Below are 25,037 nucleotides of genomic sequence, written 5' to 3' on the forward strand. Positions count from 1 at the left end.
TGCATCCCACAGTACACTCACTGAAACTAGCGGGATACCAATTTAAACCAGGTACAAGGTGGCAGGGATTTGCACAGAGATAGGACATTTCCTAAACATGCTGTCTGGAGATTATGGAGTCTGACAGGGTCAGCAGGATTGGTGCAAGAGCCAGTTTTATTGAGGCTGTCCTTCAACCAATTGCACAGGGCAGAAGAACACAGAGCACAGCACTACCCTGCTGCTCAGTGCTCAGCAAACTCTCCTTGTTTCCCAGTGTAAGCTATTCAAGTAAAGGCTGTAAAATTCCTGGGGCTGCTTTGCATGTGGGATGTTTGTCATGATCAGCGTGGGGTGTCACTTAAAACCTGATTCATCCAGATCCCCCTGGAATGGCACGTTTAAAATGAATTATTTTTTATCCTCCAGCAATTTTCTGACTGCTCCTCTCTATAGATCTGTGAGATATAGAAAATGGCATATATCTCCTTTCATGCAGCCAATGTGGAAATTAAACATCTTGCTTCCTCAAGGAACAGAATTTCCCCCAAGCAGGAGCCCAGGTAGCAGAGCTGGCAGGCTGGTTTGTCACTTCTGGTTGCAGAGACACAGCCCTGGTCACAGCCCCTTGGTTACACAGGCTGTTTGTGCCCGTCAGCCCAGGTAGCACCCCTCTGTTCAGTGCAGCTGGCTCCCACCTCTCTTTCCTTGAGATAAAAGCCCGCCAGGGATGCTCCAGAGCAGTTCCTGCATCATGAGATGCCTGAAACTTTTTGTGAAGGTGAAGCCCCCAAAATTGTACAGATGAGGCATAAGAAAAGGGATTCCATCCACACCTTCCTGACCCGCACAGCATGGGTCATTTCCCAGAGCTTTTCCTCTTGGAAGTGTTTTCCATAATTTCTCTGGGTTTTCCCCTCCAGCCTCACCCTGGCTCAGCACCGTTTCATTGCTCTCTCTCAGGTTTCCCTCTCTGAGCAGGATACACTGCCCCAACCCTTGAGCATCAGGAGGGTTGCTGTATCCCAAAGGCCCAGTGGAGAAGGCAACCCTATGGCTGGGCTGTCCCTGGCCCATTTGCAAACTGCAGTAGCCATGCATGGAAAAATCCCTGAGCAGGACCAAGGTTATGGGCTGAGCAATGCCTGTCTTTGAGTCTGGAGTAGGACCACTGGCTGCTCCACAAGGCTCAGACTCATGCTCCTGCATGGGTGGCTCAGGGCACAGCAGCCACATGTGGTACCAGTGTACAATGAGTGCCCATGAGTCCCTGCATGTGTCCAAACCATTTCCTTGCCTCTGGGAGTACACATGTTTGTAAGCACACGTGTGAGCCTGCATGTCCAGACTCCTCACCCCATTTCTCTGTGAAGAAGCCACTCAAGAGCTCTTTCTAAGTAACATTTCCAATAAAGAAACCTGCGTAAGTGGTGCGTAAAGCTTTTATGAATCAAGCCCTTAATCAGAATGTCGGGTTTCTGAGCACATCCTTCAGGCCCTACAGCCCTTTAATGCATTCATCACATTAAGAGTTAATTTGCAACACGCGGTTTGAGACGAGCTCTCGGCCCTTCGGTGAGGATCCGCCTGAAGTGTGAGCCATGCGTTAACAACCCAAATGTATTCTGCTCTCAGGAAAAAAAAATTACCCCTGATATTTTTGCCCTTCAAGGGAGACTCTGGGCCCTGGAACAACATAGCAATGGTGTGACGGGACCACCACCGCGTTCATGAATTTTAGATGCCTGCAAGAAATTATCTATTTTTCTGGACCCTTGCTGGGCTCAATCAGCTCCTCCGTGGTTGGTGGCAATTAAAGGACCAGTATGATGCAAAAGGGATATTTTAGACACTGCTTGACACCAAGGCTCCCATCCCATTAGCTTTTGTCTCTTCCCTACCTCCCAGGACATGCCCCTTCTCTCTCTTTCCCCAGAAAGGTTCAGCACGTTCAGTGTGTTCCCAGTTTCGAGGAAATGGGCTTTCATGTCCAAAGGTTGTGTGGTTCTATGCAGAAATTGTAATTATGTTGGAAGGAGAAGAGTTCATTGTCTAACACTGTCTACCCACGCAGGATGCTGGGAAGTCTTGGGGCTGGACTGTGGAGCACTGTGGGCTGTGTCAGAAAGGCACATCTTCCCCTACTTCTTGCTTCTCTTCCTCTCTCTGTTTTCTAAGCAGATGACAAATTTCAGACCATTTTTCTCTTTTGAGACTGCTATTCTGGAGCCAAGCAACAAATCTGCTAGTGAAATAAAAAGGCCATGCAAAGGCTTTGTTAACATCTTTCCTGTTTTTAACATCTTTCCTGGGGAGATCTTGCAGAGCTTTGCAAAGCTGTGCAGATCCAGAGGGTGACAATGGTAACAGCGTATTGTTGTCCCCATGTCCTCCTTTGTCTTTCTTCTCATAGGAACAGAACAAAAACTGAGACACAGGGGACAGGAAGGGAGATTACAAACCACACTTCCAGCACTGGGACACTCTCCCCGCTCCTCAAAACCACCCCCCCCCCCTTTGCTGCACCAGTATTGCTGCATGGCACAGCTCCCTGTCACATCCCAGCTGCAGACGTGGGTTCTGTTGTATTCAATAAAGTCATACCAGGAGAAGGGAGATGACAATCAGCTGTGTCCCTAATAGAGATGGCCAGAAAAGCTTTACAGTTTTGGATGAAAAAAGGCTATTTTGATTGAAATGAAAATCTTTTCCAAAACATATCAATTTCAGCACAATATTGTCTAGGGAAAAGAGGCTCAAATTACCCTGTATTCATATGCCGGCATTGGATGATTTCCATTTTTCATCTGTTTTGATTCAAAAACAAACCCAGAGTTTACAACATGTATATACCTCTCATATAGCTCTAAAGATCATAGCAAAGGGAAACTTGAATTTACTAAAACTATATATTTCAATTAAAACAGTTTTTACAAGTTAATAACATTGGAAAATTTAAAACTTTATGGTTATCTACTTCGGAACTGGAAAAAAAAAAAGAGGAGAATTTATGGAAATTTAATGAAAAAAATGTGGGATTCCCACACTGCTGTTCTGCTAAAATACTGTCATGAGGGACCAAGGAAACCTGGGCTCACATCCACCACCTGCTCAGTTTGGACTGGAGATTTGGATGCCTCTTCAAAAAAAAAAAAAAAGCTCTACTTGTCTGTCATGGGCTTCTCTTATTTTGTCCCACTCAAATTGATTCACTTTTCTACAATGTAAATAGAATAAACCTGTTAAGCTTTGCCTGGACCCTGCTTAGAGCGGCATCCTTAGAGCGGCATCCCTCCATCAGTGTGTCTTCCTCTGCCTTGGCCTGACTAATTTTAAACAGCCAGAAGATGCCGTTGCTTTTCCTAGGTAAAGTTTACTCTATCCTCCTGTTAGAAAAAACCACAACAAAACATTCCTTGGTATGTAGTTTCTTTCCCAGCCTCTACCCATTCCTCCTGTTGTGTCTGCCTTGGTGTCCCTTGCTCAGCAGAAAGTCTCTGACCATGAGCACCTTCCCACAGTTGCCAAGCCTGGCTCACAGCTGGGGACATGTGCTCTCTTCTCTGTTGTACACGGATCTGGGTTGGTGTAATGCCAGCTACTGAACTTTTCCTTTGTTTATAGTGGATGGTGGAAGCTGTATGGTGTTATTGAGAAAGCTTCAATTTCCCAGCCCATGCAAATACTTCTTTGATTTTTCCAACAGACCAGAGACAAGTTCTCTGCTGCACAACAGGCAGACAAATAATCCTCATGCAATTTATCACAAATCTCTTGATCCAGTCTTTGAATTTGGGAGCCTTATATCATGTAAATACATATGAAAACCTATTAGCTCCTTTGATCATATTAACCTGCTGCTGTTCACAATTAGTTTGAAATCTTTATCTGAAAAGCTCCATATTAGTGTAAGAGGAGGTGCAGGGGAGGCATTCAGCCTGTCAGAAGAAACTAACTCTCGAGAAGATGAAAATTTTATATGGTTATGTGATTCAAACAGTAGTCTCACTAGTCCAACGTGGAAAACAAATCCAACTGTAGCACAAAGAGCTCTAGGATGTGACTGAGCCCTCTGCAAGGCTTGTCTTGGGGCAAACACACTCTCTGGCTATGGGAGGACACAGCGTATTAAATATTAGGGTGACAAATGGCGACAGTACAGAAGAGAGGAGGAGGTCAAGGTCTTGATATTAAACAATTTATGATCTAAATAGACAAAGGTTTTGGAGAAATAAGCGTAATGTTGTTCCCATTTTAAAAATCTTATCAGTAGCTGGTATAAAAAAATTTCCAGGGGAAATGCTGAGTTTCCAGCTTGGTATCTTCCCTTATCCGTGGGATGATAATTCCCTCTCTAGAGAGACATGGTTTTGTGTTCTTTGAAAACTTGTTGATCAGCTCATCTGATGTAAGACTTTGTATAGTGCAGTTTCACCTTGTCTGTTGACTGTATCAATTTAATTGCCTGGAATACCCTTCTCTGGAAATCCAAACACTGCCTGACATCTGTCTTTGAGTAAACTATTGGGGACGCTCACTATCCTTGTGAGATCTCTGCAGGAACCCATCTCCTCTGTCTCACGTAGACCATTCATCTGATACTTTATGATTTTTAGCCTCTTCAATTAGGTGAAAGGATCAAGGATCAATGACAGCATTATTTCTCCTATACAAGGCATGGGAATTAGTGCTTCTGCTCATGGATTTCTGTATCTGCCTTGGTCTTACTGCTTGAGGCAGCTGGAGCTGCAGCTTCCCAAAGGAGATATAAAAACCAGCCACTTCTCCACTGTGCAATAGCAGCAGTGTCTCTTATCTGCAAAGATCATATAAGTGGTAAAATACTCCATCTGAGCCAGACACAGCCAGGTTTCCAGTTTAATTAAATGTTAGGATCAGCTGTAGGGGGAAGGGAAGAAATCTAACCCTATTCAATGAGGGTATTCCAGAGGGAGCTGGTTAAAGTTATCCATGAGGATAATTAGGCATTTTATTTTCTTGTTATTTCTGTATCCTCTGCATGGTATCAGATGTTTATAGTGGCTATACTCCAATCACCAGCAAAAGGAGACAAAGAGCATCCTCTAAACACAACACTGGAAGAAAGTTTGCTATACCACATCTTTGTCCGTGCAAGATCTGGGGAGACCAGCATCTTTACAGAGCTCCTTAGTCTGTCAGTGCTACCAAAATACAGTGATTCTCCAAGTTCCATGTGTCTGGCAGTGCTGACACACTCTGGTATTCCTGGAAAAAGCCACACTGCTCCACACTGCTAGAAAAATCTGTTAAGATCCTTGTTCTGCACTCACCCTGCTGTCATCCCTTAGCTGACAGCCAGTCCACACAATTACAGTTAAGTGCTTTCTTTCTCAAGAGGCAGACGGAGGCAGACAAGAGAGCTACACACGCTGCATGTTTTGTGTTTGCACACAGGCTGATTTAGCCCTTGCAATGGTTTAAGCAGAGCAGCGAAGAGGCTCTTACGGCCGCTCTGAAGGACCTTGCTGGCAAAGGGACGTGGCCTAATCGAGCCATCTATGAATTGTGTGGGGCAGAAGTGCACCAAGGTGGCGAGAGGAGAGTGTGAGTCCACTTTCAAACCTAACTGGAGTTTGGGAAACCTTCACCTGAATGTGACATCCTGGTTTGTATCACACTACAAAATTTTGGTTTGTAATACCCCGGCCAAATATTTTGGTGCACAGAGCCAAACGTTCAGAAGTGGGAGGAACTGGACATACAGGACATCAGTTACTTGGTACCTGGCTCTTTCAGGGGATATGGGATCTCATCATAGGCAGAAAACATGCACGTTACAAATTAAACCCAGTTTCAGGCCTGTTCTTGCCTTTCTAGATGAAAAACACAGTGTCACACCAGGCAGTGAGCAACTGCAGGGACAGAGGGGATGGCTCCCCACAGTTGCACACACTTTTGGCAAAAGCAGTGCCACTTCATATGGACTGTGGAAAAGCTGTATTCCTTAGACAATTTGATAGAGGATGATACTGGGAATAATGATAGCATCTGAGCATTGCCATGCTTCTCTCCTAACTGAACTGAGTGACATGTACACTATTTTGGCACTATGAGGGACTGCCTGCTAAATGAGACAACAGCCAGGTGTTTCCAGGCTTGTGATAATTTGGGGAATTATAAAGGAATAAGTTATTTAGCAGTTGAATACAGAAAAGAGAGGAAGAGGGAATGCTAACACTTGAGATATCTGTTCTCTGCTCCCCTGTTAGTAATGATTCTCTGAGCAGTGATAATTCAGGAACAGCCCTTTACCTGATTGAGATGATTTTCCAATTAGCCAAACTTTCAGGTTGTCTGCCGTGAGCTCTGTGGAGAATTCACTGATGCATTTTACAGCTTATCATTTCTACCCTTTCAGCTCACCTTGCTTTATGATCTTCAAAAACCAGGAGAGCCAGGAACAGGTTCATACCTGGACGTGTTCTGTATCCAGGAAAAGACCGGAAAGCTGCTTTAAAACAGTTGTGGCAATAAGGAAGAAATGAAGGTAAAGGGAGCTCTGCTGGTCTCTCTGGGGTTTATCCTGAGTGTTGGACCCTTGCAAATGCTAATGGATCAGTGCCAGTCTTAGGCACTGCTGCAGCAAAGGGATCAGGTTCAGGGAGAGGATCTGCTTGTGTCCAAGCAAGGAGGCACCCACTGAGCTCAGCTGTCCCTTGAGCTCAATCAGCTCCTGCAGGGCTACACAGAAAACTTGGTGTCCAGGTGAAAACTAAAGAAACCCCCTGCCTCACTCCTCACAGTGATTCCTTGCTGTTGGATGCAAATCACCACAGCCTCATGGGTGGATCTTGCTCTGAGCACATCTGTTCTGTGAGTATCAAGTTACCTAACACATTTTCTTCCCTGAATCTGAGAGGCTTACACATGGCTTTTCCAATGCAGCCTGCAGGACCTTCTGCACCCACCAAAGTACCCTGGCTGAGGGGACTGAGGTCTCCATACAGGCTGAGTTAGTCTTGGAGCTGCAGGAGTGCCAGGACTTCTCAGGTTTGAAGTTGTTCAACATCCTGAACACTGATGGGAAACCTCTCTAAAAATATAAGGTCCATTCAATCAGGACTGCTCATTGGATTTCTGGGTGGAGCTGTCTGAACTGTGTAGTGCAGAATGTCAAAAGAAATTATCAGATTAACAGTTCTAAACTTAAGAATTTACTAAAATCCCCTGCTTCTGTGTTGCTTGGCTTTCCCTGACCAAAGACCAAAATGCAGCCAGACTTTCTACTGCCATTTATCTTCCTGAGACTCAGAGAAATAAAATTCCAGGAACTGACTTTCACTGTTTTTTTAATAAGGACTCAAACTATCCCTTCCTTGGGATCTGTGAGAATGCTCACTCTAGTGACCTGCCTGGGCAAAGGAGAGTGCTCAGGACAGGAAAAGAAATAACCATAAGGAGGCAAGTGTCACCCAATGAAAAATTGCTCTGTTCTGCCAACCTTTAACTTTCCAATGAAACAGTCATCTCTTGTGCCCTGCTGATGGGTGGCCCCCAGCCAATCTCGCTCTGTCATGGGCTCATGGGGCTGGATATTGCTTAGAATGTGATCACAGAGTTAGGATCTACTTGTGTGCTTGGTCTACAGCCTGCTTTCATCACTGCTGAGAGTTGACACGTGGCAGCAGCAGGGAGAGGAATGTGTCAGGGGTTCCTCTCCTTGGGCACTTTTGCTTGCCTGAAGATGTAGTCATGCAAAGTGGCCTCTCAGCATGAGGCATGTACCTGTTACTGAAGCACTTTGTTCTCATTATTTTCTGAGCCTGGCGATAGTGCTGTTGCTTCATCTGAGACTGTTTCTTGTGCTTCTGAGGAGCTGATAGGAGCCCACCCACTCTCATTTAGCAGGGAGAGCTCCTCAATAAGCACTCTGAGGCTGAAGCACCAGCTCAGGGCCGAGCCTTACAGACCAGGATTGTATTTATAGCACCAATAAGCAGCCATGTAAGGAGGATCTGGAGAATATCCTGGATACCTAATCCTGGCTAGATCTGTGCCAAAGACAAGCTCACAGCCCACAGTAGCATCTCTAGCCCAGGCAGCCTTTACTAAATGGATACTGGAAGGCAAAAAAAGGTGGTAGAGAGAAGCTGGAGGCAGGGAAGGACTTCAACTATAAGATCAGAACTGTGTTGGTATTTCCTTTAGGTATGGAAATTGTAATTAAACTTGTCTATTTGTCCATCGATGGGTTTTGGTCCGAGCCCTCTAGATCACTGCTGAAGAGACAGTGAGTAACAGACTCTCAGAGAGTAACAAACACACAGACCTCAGAGAGTTAATGATGTCTCTGCTGGACTATTTGCTGTAGTGGCATTTAGTAACATTTCTCTCACTGTCAGACCCATCAGTTGTGAAGAACATCACTGCACAAATACTGTAAATCCCACTGACCCTGGCAATGGGACTTTCAGGGTTGGGTGTATGCTATGGGAAACCAGAGTCTGAGAGAGACATTGGAAAGCCAGGCTGCTGGTGTGCTAAAAGTCCCATTACTAAAACCTTTTTTTCTTGGGCATAATGGCATGCTTCCCAGTCATGATCCCTTATTTCCATTGGCTCCCAGAGTTTTGAGCTGTGCCAGGTACATCAAATGCTCTCAGATCTGCGTACTGAAGTGTCTCAGAGATGAATTACCATGTGCAATTGCTGTGATGGATAACACAGCAAGGTATTGAATGGGGCCCTGGAGTCATTCAGGACCTACATTCGCCCCTTTTGTTCAGATGGAAAATTAAATGATTCTTAAAATAATAAATGTTCACCCTGGAGAGAAATATTCAGCTGCTCCCTCAAGAGGTGCTGTGCTGTTCTTGTGTTGAGCAAGGAATAAGGAAGGTAATTGAAAAATTATTACTTTGGGGGCAAATTTATCTTGGCTTGTATCGCCTTGCAAATAGACTTGGCTGGTGAAGCAGTTCATGTACTGCAATGGGGGAACAGCCGTGCTTCAGAAAACCAGGCCATCACATCTGGGGGCAGATTTTGCATTGCCTTGTTCTTTGTGTGGTCACAAAGGTATTGACATAATCCCAAACCATGACAACTGTTTGTGCGGTGCTGCCTGATCCAACCAGAGTGAGACTGTGCAAGTTAACCAGTGCCATCTGGGCTGGGACAAAGACCAATGTAGGCCAGGTCATGGGGCAGAGCTCACTAGGCTGCAGGCGACTGGTCAGGGAAACAGTGTACTTGGATATAAACAGCAGAACAAGTTCTGTATGGGAGAGGTTGGCCCTGGTCAATCTGTTGGCATTACTGAATCATGTCAAGGGAGACCACAAGGATTTGGCCATGCTTCCTCTTACTGTTACCAACCTTTCCATCTCTTCCATGTAATTTTGTCTTCTTTGTGGCCATAGCCAAATGGTGGATGTGAAAGCAGGATGAGAGGACCAGCTGGTGTGGGGAGGACTGGCTGGACCATCTGGCTCAAAGCCCAGTGAGCTGGAGAAAGCCCATGAGAAGCCACTGAGATGGTGGAGGCAGATGTATGAAGTGGGGTGAAAGAGTTGAATTTATTTGAGCCTGAAGATGAGAAGGATAAGGAGGATCTCACTGTTAGCTTCAGCTACTGATGATGGAATGGAAAGGATGTCCTCAGGGATGGACAGGAACAGGACAAGAGACCACGGGCATGTTGTCCCACAGGGGCAATACCAACGAGGTACAATGAAATAACACCTTCATAGCGTGCAGTGTGGTCCCAAGACAAGGCAGCAGTTGTGGGAATCTGTCTTTGGAGGTATTAAGAACTCAGTAGGATGAAACCCGAAGCAACATGACCCATCCTGCCTCGGTTGTGCTGTAATTTTGATGCTGGTTTGAAAAGAAGAGGAAGTAAACCTTGCTAGTTCTGCAGAGGTGAAGCAGCTGTGGGAGCTGCACTCTGCCTCATTGGGAGTTATGTCTCACACTAAGGTCTAGCTGATAAATACTTTACTGGTTGTGCTAAAGGTCTTGAAGGGCTTTTCTTGTCTCTTGGATGAGGAAATGACAGTGACTTTGTCCCCTACAGCTCAGAGAAGGGTGGGAATCTCCTACAGAATGTGCATTGACTTCTTGAGATATTTTCAGTGATAGTGCAGCAGTGGCTGTCTGAGCATCCAGCGTGCAACTGGTCACCCCTGCCCTGCACACCCTGAAGAGAGAAAAGCTAGAGAAAAACAAAAGGGAAGATATGTCCCAGGTCTGCCTGAGACTTGGCCCAGCTGCTGGGAATTGGAAAGCAACACTTTAAAAAGGGACTTTTGCTTTTTAAAAATTTGTTTGCCTTCTCCTGTTTCTTTTTAAAAATTAATTCAAATGAAATTAAAGTTTTCACATAACAGTTTTCTGTTTTTAAAAAGAGCTCTCAAATAATTAGACTACTCAGAGTAAACAGTCTGTTCATGCTTTATTACCTGATGTGTGTTATGTCTCCATTAAAGCACTGTTGCACTTCTGCCATTTTCTGTATTTCAAAATACTTTAAAGATGGGACTCAAATCATCAACATCAATTGCTAGCCAAACAGAAATGAACCTTCTAAAAGGGAAATAATTTTATAGCTCTAATTTGATTAAGTAGTAAAGCACATTGTTTCCATCTTAGGTGGACAGTATAAACATAAGTAAAGTTAATGTTTATTAATCTTAATGTGCAGGCCGGGTAATTACACAGCCCACAGCAGTGGTGAGGGCTGTGTGACTCTCACTTGCTCTCTCGCTGTATGTTTGCACACCCTTCAGGTAAACAGGAAAGAGAGGGGGGTTTGGTGCTAATGAGATGAAATTCTCTTTCCAAACGGCTCTGGATTTTAATCATGTTCTCAGGACTATGGATGCAGGTAGGTAATTTTTTGGTGACCATGGCCAAAACCTAGGAGTGGATGAGCAGCTCTGGAAGAAGCTGTGACTTACACACACAGAAGTACATGTGTAGACATGCACATACCCACTCACCCATCCACACAGAGAGTCACACACATGCTCTCCCTGTGGAGTGGTCATTTCCCACACAGAAATTTTTCCACACTTCCAAAATAATTTTTTTTCCTGCTGTTTTTTAATTCTTGTCCCTTTCCTTGCAGTCTTCAAGCAAACCCAGCTGATATGAGCATCCTAATGCTGTGAGCAGGACCAGCACTGCACGGTCACGAGCATGAGCTGTGGGACAGACATACTGAGGCATTGCTGGAAGCTGAGACTTGCGTTCAGGAACTTTAGGGTCTGTTTCTGCCCTGCTGTGACTCTCCATGTGCAGATCATGACACAGGGACAGAGTGAAGGCAGGGTCAGGGCAGAGCCGTGCATCCTGGCTGGCAAGGAGGAGAGGCTGTAGACCAGTAGAGCTTTAGCAGGCAGAGGGAGGATTGCCTCTGCTTGGCTGTGGATTCAAACTCACCTCAGGACAGACGTGTCTGAAAGGATTTGCCTTCAGCAGTTTTACTTGCCACATATCTATCTGTAATTCTGCTCGCTTCCATCACTGCAGTGAGCTCCTGTCAGAACCTTAGCTGGTAGACACTGGGCTCTTCCATAGGAAAGAGACTTTTATAGGGCAGGTGGAGATATATGTGTGGGAGAAAGGCCATGACAGTTGCCCAGGGCAGATCAGACCTGTTGCTTTGCTAAGCCAGAATCATGCAAGGTGCAAAGAGCTTTCGTGTCTCTGACTGCCTGTGCCTACATCAAGCCCACCCAAGCCATGTGGGCTTCACATGGCAAGCTGAGCGTTGCCTTCAGCCAAAATATCATGGTTGTTTTAATACCAAGCCTGGGTGGCACCTGCCAAGCCAGGGCAAGGTTAGTCCCACGGCCCTGCAGGCCAAGCGAGTGACCTCTGGCTCAGCACTGACCCAGATTAACACGAGCTACTTCCAAGACCATTTGTGCTGGGCAGAAGATGTAGAAATTTTCTAGCCTCCTCTCAAGTGACTCAGTTGAGAAGAAAAGAGCCCCAGGACATCACAGGTCTAACATTTGATTTCCCCACCAAGCCTGCTCAGCATCTTGCAGGATTTGCCCTCCTGCATCCTGCCTTTTAATTGCTGACTGATTGTAATATAGGATTTTATTTTCCCTATAATGACTCTTGGGGCCCCCAGATGTTCTCCTCAAGTGTGGTTGCGTCAGCACTAGAGATTGAATGACTGATACCAGCAATTTTTACAGCTTGAAAGAAGAGAAATATGTGAAGGGGATTTAATTTAGCTCCAATATTGTGTCTTCATCTTCAAGACTCTACAAGAAAATGACACCAAAAGGTTATTTTACAATGAGAGGAGGGAGAATTAGCCCGAGAGAGGGAGAGATCACCAAGCTGGCTTTCTAATATCAGTTCATTACAGAGAACACATTTGCGCAGCCACTTCACTGCTGCCGTTAATTTAAACCTGGATGATTAAAAGCTGTAATTGCACCATTTTAAATAAATGTCCACTATCTTGATTATTATATTTTTAATTAGTGTGGCTCTGTCGAATGTTTTTATCCCTCTGATTGATTTGTTTATACTGTATTTGTTTATAATTTCTTGATCTCCCTGACCCTGCTATCTCCTGAGCACACAGTCTGGTCGTGATTCCAGCAAATGGAAGAAGACTGAACAGGGAAAGAGCAAAAGGTACCAGGTCAGCTCTCCCTTATGAGTTCTTTGCAGATCTCCTTCTTTGCCTCCTGACCCAGGTGCTCTTCTGCTCTTTGCTCTTCCCCAGGGCTGTGAGGGAGGATGAACAGCCTGGAGGACTGGCTGGCTGGGAGGCAGGAGTGGGGAAAATTGAATTGCCATCCAGCAAAGCTCAGGCTGTGGTGCTGGCAGGAGCATCATCCTATGTGTTAGGAACCATTGCTTCACAGGCAGGAACCTGCTCCTCTTTCTCTGGGGTAAGATCCAGAATAAGTACCTAGACCCACACTGGCCCGTGATACCCCCTTGCAGGCTGTTCTCTGCCAGGGGCAAGGAGGTGCAAGCAAGAATGGCTTGTAGATCATCATCTACAATGCTCAAGGCATTCCTGATTCCTGCTCAGGGGCTGTGCTGAGGGGCACAAGTGAGAACACGCTGAGAATATTCAGGAGGCCACGTATTCCTGTAGGACTCCAAGGCATCTCTGCTGATGTACTTATCTCCTGTCACATGTAATATCTGCAGGACAAGGGCTATCACTTGCTCTGACTTTGTTCTGCGCCCACGACAGGGGGCTTCTGACTGCTGACAAGGGATCTGAGGCACTCTGATAACATGATGCATCATGATGCATAGACTGCCTGCCAGGCAAATATTGCAAAGCTTCCAAACACTTGACTTTCCCCTGTATTCTACAGTCTCTGAAACCCTTAGGCAATGCATCAGGCCTTCAGCATTGTAGAAAAGGAGTCTGCCTGTGTCCGCTGGCTACAACAGAGTGTGTGGCCTCACCATATCAGCTCTGTCTGCTAATTGATGGCTTTTCCTCTAGCAGTGAGCCAGATTTATCACCACAGCCTCAGCGTGGGGTAGGAGGACAGCCTGGTGAGAGCACACGGCCAGAGAGGCTTTTGCAAGGGGAATGATATTGCTGGGCAAATTTCAGTGTGGACTGAGTGACTGTAAATGGACAGACTTCTCAGGTAACTGTACTTGAATGATGTTTGGGCATCTGTACAGAGCATTTCCAGGAGCAGCTCCTCATGGGGCCCTGGCTACTAACAAAAGACATTGCACAGCATTGAAGGAAACCTCTTGGAACAGCACATCCAGTTGCCTGACCTCACAGCTCAACAAGGATATGAATTTGCTTTTAGAAGACCACATAAAGGGCAGCCAATTATGTTTCATGTACGTGACACATCTCCACTCCAGTGTATGTCCTTTAACACAAAAAGAGAGGGTGTCACAAGGACAGAGTGGGAAGGAATCAAACCTGTACCATCAGCCATGTTTTCAAGGTGAATCCTCCGGCTACAGAGCCAGAAAATAAGGCAGAAACCACACGTGGCTGTATTGGAGTGTGGTTTCATGGGTACTGGAGCAGCCCCTGGACAGGTACAGCACTGGATAAAAGGGGTAGGTGAAGGGGTGGCCTTGGCTTTATAGCAGCATTAGAGAGAATTATAGTCTTCAACAAACAAGTCATTTTGGCCATTCAGAAAGGGTAATTACACTTTGAGATCTCAGGGTTGTAATTTTCTTGTTGGCTAGCAATCAGCCTGTGTGTTCCTTTTTTCTTATTTTAATTAAAAATATTGGTTTGCCACGTTCACCAGGCGGCTAACTCGCTCTGGCTGAGCACAAACGCTTAATAGCATTCTGTAATTGACTGAATTGTCTATTAGTAAAAAAGCCTTGTAATTTAGTAAGCATCGTTGAAGTGCTTACTTTTATACCTGACACAAAGCTAAGGACTCCCACCTTAAGAACTTACAGACAACAGGGGTGTTAAAGACAAATCAAGGCAATTGTACGTAAGAACAGCAGCGTACTCCTTGGGAAAAGTGGAGCGTATGGAAGGGGCTTGAGGCATTGGCATTCTGCAGTTGTCCGTAGCAACTCTGCTCTCTCGAACTCTTTCAGTCTGACAAGTGGAAGTGGGTTTGAAAGTCTATGTCTTATTGATTTTACCTAAGAGAAAACAGAAACTTGTACAAATCACTTTCCTTAATGAATTTCCTCTTGCAACCTTTGTCTTTGGCAGGCTCTCTGGGCAAAAAGAGGTAACTCGCACGGTTGTTCATGCTGGAGTTTATTAGTTCGTGGTTCACACCATTTGCCCACTGATGTGTGTGTGTGGAGGAGGCCTGGATCATTCTGAGGTCCCAGTGCTATTTCTGCTGGTAGTTCCTCATGCTCCCAGTGAGATCTTTGTGCAGCCCTGGAAAGGAGGGAGGAAGCATGACATTGGCATCCTTCAAGGTGACCTGGCTGGCAGGGAGTCTGCTGTGGGCTGCCTTGCTCTCCAGGTTGTGTTGCCGCTACAGGTGAATGGCAGGTTCTCCAAGTGGCAGGATGGCATCAACTCCTTCCCCTTTAAGGATCCTCCTGGAATTTCTGCTGACCTAAGAGGATATTCCTTCACCTAAGGATGTCCCCTAAGGAGGAGGAGGAAAAAGCTTCTCTGGTGTCCTGTTCTGTCTGGATGATGGCCAGGCTTTGCTTCATATAGCTCTGCAAGAAGAGGAAGAGGTTTTCTAGGAAAGATTCTAACTTCCCCCCGGCCATTTTTTCTTACATTCATGTGACTCCTCTAGACCTTCAAACTCCACTTGGAGCAAATTTTCTAGAAGATGATTTTTAAAACATCACCCACTTTGTTTTTTGCAGCTCTCTGAGCTGCCCTGGGCACCTTCCCTCCTGCTACTACAGCTTTTTCATTTGCCCTGTGCTTGGCAGTAGGACTGACTGTGTTTTGGAGGAAAGCTTCCACCTGGGAGCCAGCTGCATTCATAGTCAGGGTGAGGTCGTCCAGGATCCTCACTTCTTTCAGCTTGCACAAGTTATGCAGCAGTTTTCAGGGTCTACAGTGGGAGTTTGTTTGTGTGCTGCCTCAGTGCTTCCTTTGAGGAAGTCTTCACGAGCATGTGGGCATCCAGCAGGTTTTCATCCAGGTTGATGGCACTGATGATGTTGATGGTGCCTGGGAGAAGACATGTAGTCCTCCACAGGTAATAGGCCAACAGGTCAGAAAACTTACCTAGGCTGCCCTCAGCAGTCAGGCTGCCTTGGAGCGTCTAGCAAGGCACAAAAAAATTCATCATCTGGTCAGATTTTTCCAAGACCCTCTTCACGAGGGCATTAATGGCCATATTAGCTTCTGATATTTCTCTATGTCTCCATCCAGGAATTCTAGCATTAAGGTAAAGAGATTGTTCATTGCGTCCTTAAGCACTTCCACTAGGGCCTCTTGAGCCAGTTTCTTCTCCTGGAAGACACAGTTACGGGCCTGGATGACACAGTTACATCACAGAATGATTTGTTCCATCCTTCATTTCTTGTCTGTTTCCTGTTGCTGGTTGATAAACTTGACTGATTGAAAGCAGGCTACAAGGAACTCATTAATGTGCCCAGACATGGTTTCTGCTTTTTTCCTCTGTCTGAGGATCTCCTCAATTTCTTTTATTGCCTGGTTGCTGGTGTCAGTATCACCACTGCTAATGTGACAAATAAGGGAATTGATGGTGGAGGTGACGTTATGACATGTGTCATCATTGTCTGGGGAGATAAGCAGGGTTTGGAATTCAGGTTTCATATCTAGCTGAATGATATCCTTCAATCTACAGATGTGTATTTCCAGAGATCAGCCTGCTCACTCGCTCACCTACATGTGGAGGCAGTTTCTGGAATGCCACATCTGCCACACTGAAATTTCCTCCTTGAGAGCAGGTGGGCCCTAGCTGCATGCTGGGAGGAGACTTCAGATATTATGTTTGAATCATGCTGAGGTTTCTCACTGAAACACATTGTTGAAGAAACACTTGACCTGCCAGTTTCCTGTTTTGCAATATCACCCAGCATCCTCATATGTTCTTCAGGAAGAACTCCAACTGTTTTGAACAGGACACTTCCTTCCTCTGCCCCTGCCATCGCTGCTTAGACTGTGAAGTTTCAGAAGAACTGAGTGAATAAGAAGAGGATGAACAACAACAAAAAATACTGGGGGAAGAAGGTTTGCATGGCAGCAGATTCTTGCAGGTTGCCATTGTACAAAAACCACTGCATCTAACCCTAGATAGAACACTTAAACTACTTTCATACTATTTGACTTTCTTCTAACTCATTAAAAATTGACAACTCTGACATAAGAAGTGCTCTTTAGAAATTATGAGCAGCACTGCCTGCATCCTGACATGGTCTGGTCCACAAAATGCTGCTTCATGGAAAGCCCCTCTTTGCAGGACCCCTGACTCCGGCTCATCTCCCTGTGGTGAGGTCGTAGCCAGAGCTCAGAGAGCCCCTGGCACAAAGGACCCACATCCTGAGCATCTGTTTTTACAGACATAAACCATGAACTGGGCAATCTGTGCACTTTGGCTCTCTCTGCTGGCTGCAGCACACCCCGACCCTGGGTTTGTGCTCCACACTGTCCCCCCACACTTCACCCAACAGGCTGGCTTGGGGGGGCAGAGACACAGGTGAAGCAACATCGTGCTTAAGCCTCTGGGAAGAACCACAAACTCTGACAGTACAAGAATTAAAACAGGGAAGAAAAGAGGTGGCAGAAAAGATTTATAAAAGAGCCTTGCAAATGTGACAGCCTGTTTCCATGTGGATCCTTTTTCTTCCTAAACCTTGGTCCTGAGCAAGACGAGATATTTTCCTTCAAGGCAGAGCACAGAACAGTGTAAGGGAGCAAATACTCTGCCTTGGGGCAGAGCAGCACCAGGCTTATTGCTGGGCCAGGAGGGGTTCACTGATTTTGGCTCTGTGCCCAGGACATCTCCTAACAGGACTTGAGGGATGAGCACGTAGGGCCTGGAACATCTCTCAGCTCACCTCCTGGGAATGCTTTTCCAGGGTTGCAGGTCAGAAGCGTTTCATCCCTCTGCACATGCAGCACAGCAATCTGTTGGCTGCAAGAGCCAGTTGTACAGGAGGAGGAGGGAGGCAGCGGAGAACATCGGGAGGGAGGGATGCTCTGTTTCTGTACCCAGGACTACGTCCCTCTGTCTCTGGTCCAACAACCAACCCAGCTGATGAACAAAGTCTGGATTTATTTTATGCTTCCTCAGGGAATCTCTTTGTAGGAAATGCTGAGGACCTTCGTTAAATTAATTTTGTTCATTAAATGACTAGGTGTGTTTCTTTATCACGTTGGAAATAATAGGTCATGGCGCAAATTGGCATTTGTATTATACATATGAGGAAAACTGAACTCGGGGATTTTTTGGTGACATTGTTAATATTTTTTTGGTGTTCTACAAGTTGTTTATGGGGTAAGTTTCCTAAGATTGGGATTCAAAAAGTCTTCTGAGGTACTCACAGCATCTGGCCAAACAGCTATTCTCAGAAGTGGAATTAGGTGTTGGGAAAAAGTAACAGATAATTCCCTAATAAAACAAAGACAAAGGAGAAGAAAAAGAAGAAAAGTGTGCTTTATTGCATTATTCTGGTGAGAAGCTGTCAAAGAGTCAGAAAGTGTTCAGAGAGCAGAGAGTACAGTCTGTTCCTTTATCATAATAACTTTTATTGCCTAGGTATAACTTTTCTCACCCTGGTCAATAAACATCCTGCTGCTTTTCTTGCTGAGAATTAGGACTCAGTTGCAGCAGTGAATGCTTCTTTCCAAGTCCCTGGTACTGACCCATACAGGGGCTGGGGATTGCTCTGGTGCTCCCCAGAGATGCTGGAGTTGGGTGGGATGAAAGGGAAGAAGATTCCCGTGGTGAGAGCAGAGTTCTGGGAATCTGAGATGCTCTCAGTCACTGTGGTCAGAGTGCTGGTGTAATGCTCGCTAGGAGCCACAGAGGCAGAGTAAAGGCAAAGGCAGTGCAGAGCATCTTATGGGCTGTTCTGGGTGGAGGATAGTTGTGCCCGTGGGTCCAGGCTCTTGGTCATTTCTGCGGAGCCAAAAGGAGTGAGCTGGTGCCAGAGTGGACCCAGGCAATGAAATCTGGGTCCCACACATCTGCACCACAGTGAGGATCACTATCAGTCACCAACAAGCCTTCTGGACCAAGGCAGACTTGCCTTTTTTACCAATTTGGGCTGCACATAAAAAAAAATAAATCCCAGCCTGCTTGCTAGACCAAGAGACACCTCCTGGCATCACTAGATGCTTTGCCTTTGGGGATGGCTGGGAAGCTCCTCACTGACTTCCAACAGAGAATGTGTGTTTCCAGGCCTTAAACAACTTTTTCTGGTTTTCAATAAAAACAACTCTTCAGGCAGCAGATTCCAGCCTTTATGTGGTTCCTCACTGACATTTCCCTGCACTGCCTCAGATGAATCACCAGGTTGAAGGTACCTGCTGGAGTGGGATTGCTCTGGGTCTGCCTGTGGCACCAAGTGCAGGAGGGGAGATGAATCAGCCGAGTGTGGATCATCGCAGCCCCTAACCTCCCCCAGACCCTTGCTGAGGCTGTTTCTCCATGGAGCCTTGGCTCTGACCTGCAGAGAATGTCACCTGGAAACCTCTTACAAGAACTACTCTCGCCTTTGGTAGCTCTGGCCTGGAGAAGCTGACCATACCTATGTGCTCATCCCAGAGTCAGCCTTGCCCAGCCAGAGTGTTCCCAGCCTGGAACACTGTTCCATGACTGTGTGTCTAGGGATTAAATATAGCCATTTAATATCTTTAGCCCATAACTCTCACCTCTCAAAGAGAAACAATAAATCTTTGTCTTTCTAGTCTTTCTAGCTCAGCATGGCAAGGCCATCTCTTGCATTGTGTTTGTACAGCTCCCGGCACCTGGGATTGCTGGAGCTGCCGCAGTACAGTTACATGGAGTGATACTGTATTTAATGCCTTAGAAACCGGGTCTCCAGACTCCAGGAACTCCTGAGCTGACAGAAGGAGCAGATTTGTCTTTCTGTCTCTGAACTGAGGACATTTGCATGTGCCTCCACCAGTATATCTTCATTAAGCTTCCCAGAAGCTGCCATGCCGTGTTGTGCCGTCAGCTGTATTGAAACAGGCTGCTGTAGCATGTGAATCACCGTCTTTAATTCCTGCTTGTGCTTGAGGATCATCCTCATCCCTATTTGGGATGTTTCACTCCAGCAATTGGCAGGATTAAATTCCTTTCAGAAGCACTGGTTGAGCGTTATGAACAAGGGGAAAAGCCTCAGGCGAGTAGTGGTCTATTTATATCCCATGAAAGATGGACTAAGTGCATAAGAATATTCAAGCCCCTGGCACCTCCACCCCCTTCCTGTTCCTGTAGCCGCTCTCTTGAGGCTGTCTCAGCATCGAAAAATCAGCTGGTTTTTGAAAGCTAAAAGGAAGCTCAGTCAACAGAGGACTGAGCAGCCAGGGATGAGGAGGTGTCTGCTTTACTAGATTCCCTAAAATCTGCTCCCTTGACACTACACAGCAATGCAGGAATCAGATGTGAACTAGGACTGTTGCTCACTCTTCACACAGTCTGTCTCCACACTTTCAGTTGGGGTCCTATTCTCACCCTGCCTGCTTTTAGGGCTGAGAATTGATCTGCATTACCTACACTTCTCAAATGTCTTTTTGGAGGCTTTCCCCTGCACAGTGCCAGCCCTGTCCCTCTCCCAAGGGTGCGATAATCCTGCACCCTCCACAGCTGCACCAGCTACAGAAATACAGGGGGTGGAAAAGGGCAAGGCTCTCCCTCTGTCCTCCTGAAGTGCCGGGAGGATCACCGTTCCCTGCCCAGTGTGCAATGCATCCAGCTCCGGTAGAGAGGGCAGAGCCCTGACCCCACGGCACTGTGTGTAGGGCAGGGGAGGCTGAGGGCTGAGCATTTCCCCAGGTCACACCACAAAACCTATCCCACTTACAGGGAAGGAGGAGAGGAGGCTCACAGGAGCTGGGGAGACACAGGATCATGTCACACCAAGTCTTCTCTAGCAAGTGCAGGATCTAGCAGTAGACCTTAGCCCAGCCTGCTACAGGCGACAGCCACTGCTGCCCTGTTCCAGGGAGGGAGGGCAGCATCCAATCCTGCCACTGGCTCCCTCAGCGTTGATACCAGCAGGTCCCCTCCCTGTGAACATTCTCGCTGCTCTCGCCTGTTGCCAGTCGTCTGCAGAGCAGCCCAGCCGAGCTCTGCAGGGAGTGAGCATGGCAGGGCTGGGATTTCCCGCTGGCACTGCTATAGTTCCCAACAGCAAAGGATTCACCTTTCCCCCAGCTGGAGTCTAACAACCCCCTACCCACAGGGAGAGGAGTGCAGACTAAGAATAAAAGCAAGAGTCCATATGAGCCATCAAGAATGATACCCCACAGAGAGCTACACTCAGTACAGACCAGAGACAATTTAACATGCATTCAGCTGGGCAATCCACCCCCACTGGGGTCCTGCTCAACCTTCCACCCATTAACATCTCTAAGATACTCCATTTTTAATTTTTCTTTCACATATGATGGCTACAAAATATTTGTTACCTTTAATCCTGAAGGATGAATTTCTCATCAAAGTGGCACTTGTCCCCTGTGCAGAATGTATGGCTCCAATTCACCTGTGAGTGTATGTCACAAACCAGCATGGCCAGAAAGCAAAGACTCTGTAAAAGCATGAAGAATTTCTCTTCCCTTAAGAGAAGAATGTCTTTCCTCTGATATCTCCTACCCTGCTGAACCTCTTAATATTGCCTTTAATGATGATGAGGTAGGTAGAAAAACTGCTGTGACTAGTTTATTAGATGAAGAGGGGACGATGGCGTAGGGTTAACATCTCAGCTTTACAGGGATGCAAAACCTCTCCCTGCGCAGCAGAACAAAGGAAAACTTCTCTGAGGAATCCCAGAAGCAGTGTTTGTCAGAGATGCTGCAAGGAGTAATATATGCCAGATAAGAAAACCTTTCAGTGTTTGTGGCTGAGGAAGGAATAAGATGTGTGGTGCAAATTTGTATGGTGAACCACTTTTATCATCCCTGTCCCTTGGAATACACAGCTGTGATTTATAGTGATGCCTCTGGTGATGGGTGTAAATCCTCTAGACTGACTAGGAGTGCCAGTGATACAGACTTGATTCAGCCACAATTGCAGGGATTTGATATCTAAAACACCACTGTAACTCTAGATCCTTTAGTAAGACCACAGAAAAAATATCAGATTAAGAGATACCCTGTGTGTGTTCCTATGTGTGGATGTGGATGGTGTTTGCTGCTGCTGCCCTGAGACAGGTGACATTTCAAAAATGAGCAGCATGAGAAGTTACTTAGGTTTTCTCATTGACACTGAGCCTCAGCATCACCGTTTGAAACATAAACTTTATTGCAACAGAGAATTAAAAATAGTACATTTGAAAGAGTTGCGGAGTGCATGTCATTAAAGAACTAGTCAGAAATCACAACTCAAGCGTATCATGTACAATTGGAACAGAAAGTTTTATTAAAACAAGTGGAAATCAAACTCAAATTTTCCTTGTTTGTTTAATTTCACCATAACTGTGGATTGTGTATTTACAGTCTTCGCCTCTTGTGGTGAAGGTTCTGCTCAGGGCAAGGGGCTAGGAAGAAGGCAGGGATGGATGGGGTGGAGAGATGGGTTTCAAAAGCTAACAGGATGTGAAAGTTTTCCAGAAGAAGTTCTTGCAGCCTGCTTTGCGTTCCCGGGGTGCCAGAGCGGGGTTTGAGTTAGCCGAGCGCTCCAGCTCCAGTCTCACTTCATCCTGCTCAGCCCCTCGGGACAAGTCCTCAGACTCCAGGGCTTCATTTTCTGTCTGACTTGGCTCTGAGAGCAGTTCTGCCAAAAAGTACTTGGCCAGTTCCTTGGGAGACAAGAGAGAGAAAGGGAGAGGTAGAGAGACCACAATTACTCCTTGGCTTTTGAGGGCTCACTACTCTGTCCCTTTGTGCCCAGATTAGAGACATTCAGGATGCTGGAGGAGAAGGGGAGCCCTGGTTTTCCAAAGAGCCCAGCCCGACAGCTCCTACGCAGCAGCTGCATCTGTGAAATAAAGCGGAGCAGAAGAGCACTGACATGTACATGGTGTGGGGCAGAGACTGCTGCTCTGTCTGTGACAGGGAATGGACTCATCCAAGCCCCACATCACTTGCCCTTCCCTTCCCACTGCTCCAGCACACAGTGCCCTACTCAGAAAGGATGCCATGGGGCTGCTGCTAAAGTAACACAGGAAAAATCTTTGGGCGAGCTGACAGGGGAGGTTGAATCGAGTCACTGTCTCACTGGGACTTATTTTTCTCGTGTCCCTCCAAGCCTTGGCTGTCCCCTACCATGGATAAGGACATCCTCCTATGCACTGGGGCAGCTGCCTTAGTTCAGTGACCCAGAAAAACCCTGGAGAGCTTCAACAGGGGCTCTGCCACCTGCCCCAGCAGCATCAGCTCCTCATTCCCCACCAGCTCCCAGCTGGGCTGTCTCACCTCCCAGCCCCAGCTGCCCAGTCTGCCGCTGGGTCAGCCCCAGCGGGGAACCAGGGGATCTGTCAGGGAACCAGGATCTGCAGCAAGGAACTGGGCATCTGAAATGGGGACACTGGGTAAATCTGGTGAAGAACTGGAGGTCTGCACTGAGGGTACTGGGATGTCTAGTGAGGAACTGGAGGGGTCTGCAGCAGGAGTGCCAGGCGCTCTGCAGCGGGGAACCAGGGGGTTCTCTGGAGGAGAAGCGGGAGTCTGCAGCAGGGCCTTCGGGGTGCCCAGCGGGGTGCCCGAGGGGTACCCAGAGTGTCCGTCCCGTCGCGGGGCTCTCACCTGCTTCCCGGCGGCAGCAGCCAGGGACTTCTGCAGGAATTGCCGGAGCCGCGGGTCCGAGGGGGCGGCCGAGACGGTGCCGAGGGCCAGGGCGATGGAGAGCAGGGCCAGGGCGCACTGGAGACGGCACGACAGCATCTCGTCGGCGGGTCGGACGCAGGAGGCGGCGGCGGGGAGGCGCTGGCGGCTCCGCTGCGGCTCGGCTCCGGCGTTGGGGATCTCCTCGCCGCCCGCCGCCTTTATAAACCCTTCTCCTGACGTCAAGGCGGGGGCGCCCCCCTCGCCCCACGCCGCCGGGGGTGGATCTCTACCCGGGACCGGGCGGGAGGGGGGGACGGGACTGGGGATGCTCCGCTCTGCCCGAGGCCGGCCCAAGCATCCTCGATGCCCCTCGAATTCCAGCTCTCCGGCCGCCCCCCGTCCCCCGGCGCGTTTGTCCCCAAATCACCACCCCTCCGGAGCTCCCGACCCTGCTTGTCAGCTCCCTCCTCCCCAGACACAAGTCCCCCGTCGCGGCGGCGGTGGGTCCCGGCTGTGCATCGACCACCTCTGTGCCGAAGGTCTGAGCCCCTCAGCAGTCCCTCTACTAAAGCCCCACGCCCCAGTGCACCGTCCCGCCCCGTCGGGTAAGAAATGACTGCAGAGTCCGGGGAACTGGAAAGGATCCCCTTAAGGGTGGATTGCCCCCGGATCTTGCAGGGAGTGGCGCGGACTGAGGTGCCCCCGAGGGTCCTTTCAGTCTCCCCGGCCCCTGAGGGTCTCTCTGGCTATCGGTCCTTGCCCAGGCTCTCTCCAACGGGCAGCTCCGGAGGCAGCGGGTGCCTCCCGGAGAGTGCCCCGGCTCTGCCATGGCTCTGCAGCTCGGGGAAGCGATGACAAATCGGTGCCTCGGTCGGGGAGTGCTTTTCCCTGGCTGAGCCTGCGGGGACCCCTGTGTCTACCTCAGGGTCATTGGACCTGCTGGTCCCGTGAGGGATGCACCTGTCCCTCTGGGATGGCCAGTCTCCCCCACTCCTCCAACTTTTCCCCTTTTCCCCTGGCTGGTGCCCACATCGGGAAAAGCTGCTTCAACCCCCCCAAGTGGCAGGAGCAGAAGCAGGATGTGCAAGAAAGGGGCTCTACTGCTAACCAAAAAAGGGATATCAGGATTTGTCCCATCTCAGTTTCCAGCTGAGGAAAGTCAAAGATTTGTGGGGGCAAGAATTTAGGTGCTGCACAAAGATCTCCAGAAATCTCCAAAATGACATTTTGTTTCACGCTGAATTAATGTGAGTCCTCTGCTCTTCCTTCAACCCTGGTGTCGCTGGCTGGGTTTGCTGAGGCTGACCTGGGAGCATGAAGTATAAACCAGGGTGTTCCTTCTCTGCTTTACAGTCAGACAAGAGGAATTGGTGCTGGTTGCTGGTTCCAGACCAGGCAGAATTCTGGGCTGGACTGCCACTGCCCTCCCTGGATGGTGCCTCCCTTCCTTTGTGCAGACGTCTGCAGCCACACGTAGCCTTCATTCTCTGCATCCTTCCCAAATTGAGGAGCAAAATTAATGAGAACCATGAGAGAATAAGCCTTCATTTGTATCCCAGGAGACCCTGAGTGTTGGGTTTATTTGTTCTGCTTTTACAGCCAGTTTTTCCATGGCTGCCTGACTCTACAAGGCCAAGCTCTGCACTCCTAGGACACTGTCTTCTAGCACTGGTCTTGCTCTGGGGAA

At 47.7% G+C, this 25,037-nt stretch overlaps 1 protein-coding gene across 1 annotated transcript; it reads right to left on the reverse strand.

The window, feature by feature from the left end:
* Positions 1 to 21,865: 21,865 nt before the first annotated feature.
* Positions 21,866 to 23,542, reverse strand: SST (somatostatin). Its single transcript, XM_032697888.1, has 2 exons — positions 23,330 to 23,542; positions 21,866 to 22,383 (listed from the first exon to the last, which is right to left on the reverse strand). Exons 1-2 carry the CDS (start codon positions 23,465 to 23,467, stop codon positions 22,171 to 22,173), a joined length of 351 nt encoding a protein of 116 aa, XP_032553779.1. The 5' UTR covers positions 23,468 to 23,542; the 3' UTR covers positions 21,866 to 22,170.
* Between the last annotated feature and the right edge of the window lie 1,495 nt (positions 23,543 to 25,037).

The sequence above is a fragment of the Chiroxiphia lanceolata genome, chromosome 10, assembly GCF_009829145.1.
Source record: "Chiroxiphia lanceolata isolate bChiLan1 chromosome 10, bChiLan1.pri, whole genome shotgun sequence".
Taxonomy (NCBI): Eukaryota; Metazoa; Chordata; class Aves; order Passeriformes; family Pipridae; genus Chiroxiphia; species Chiroxiphia lanceolata.

Excerpts from the sequence above, each read along its gene's own strand:
- SST (XM_032697888.1), bottom strand. The coding sequence starts at position 23,467 with ATGCTGTCGTGCCGTCTCCAGTGCGCCCTGGCCCTGCTCTCCATCGCC. Across the intron at positions 22,384-23,329 it reads CTGCTGCCGCCGGGAAGCAG|GAACTGGCCAAGTACTTTTT; the intron begins GTGAGAGCCCCG and ends TTGTCTCCCAAG.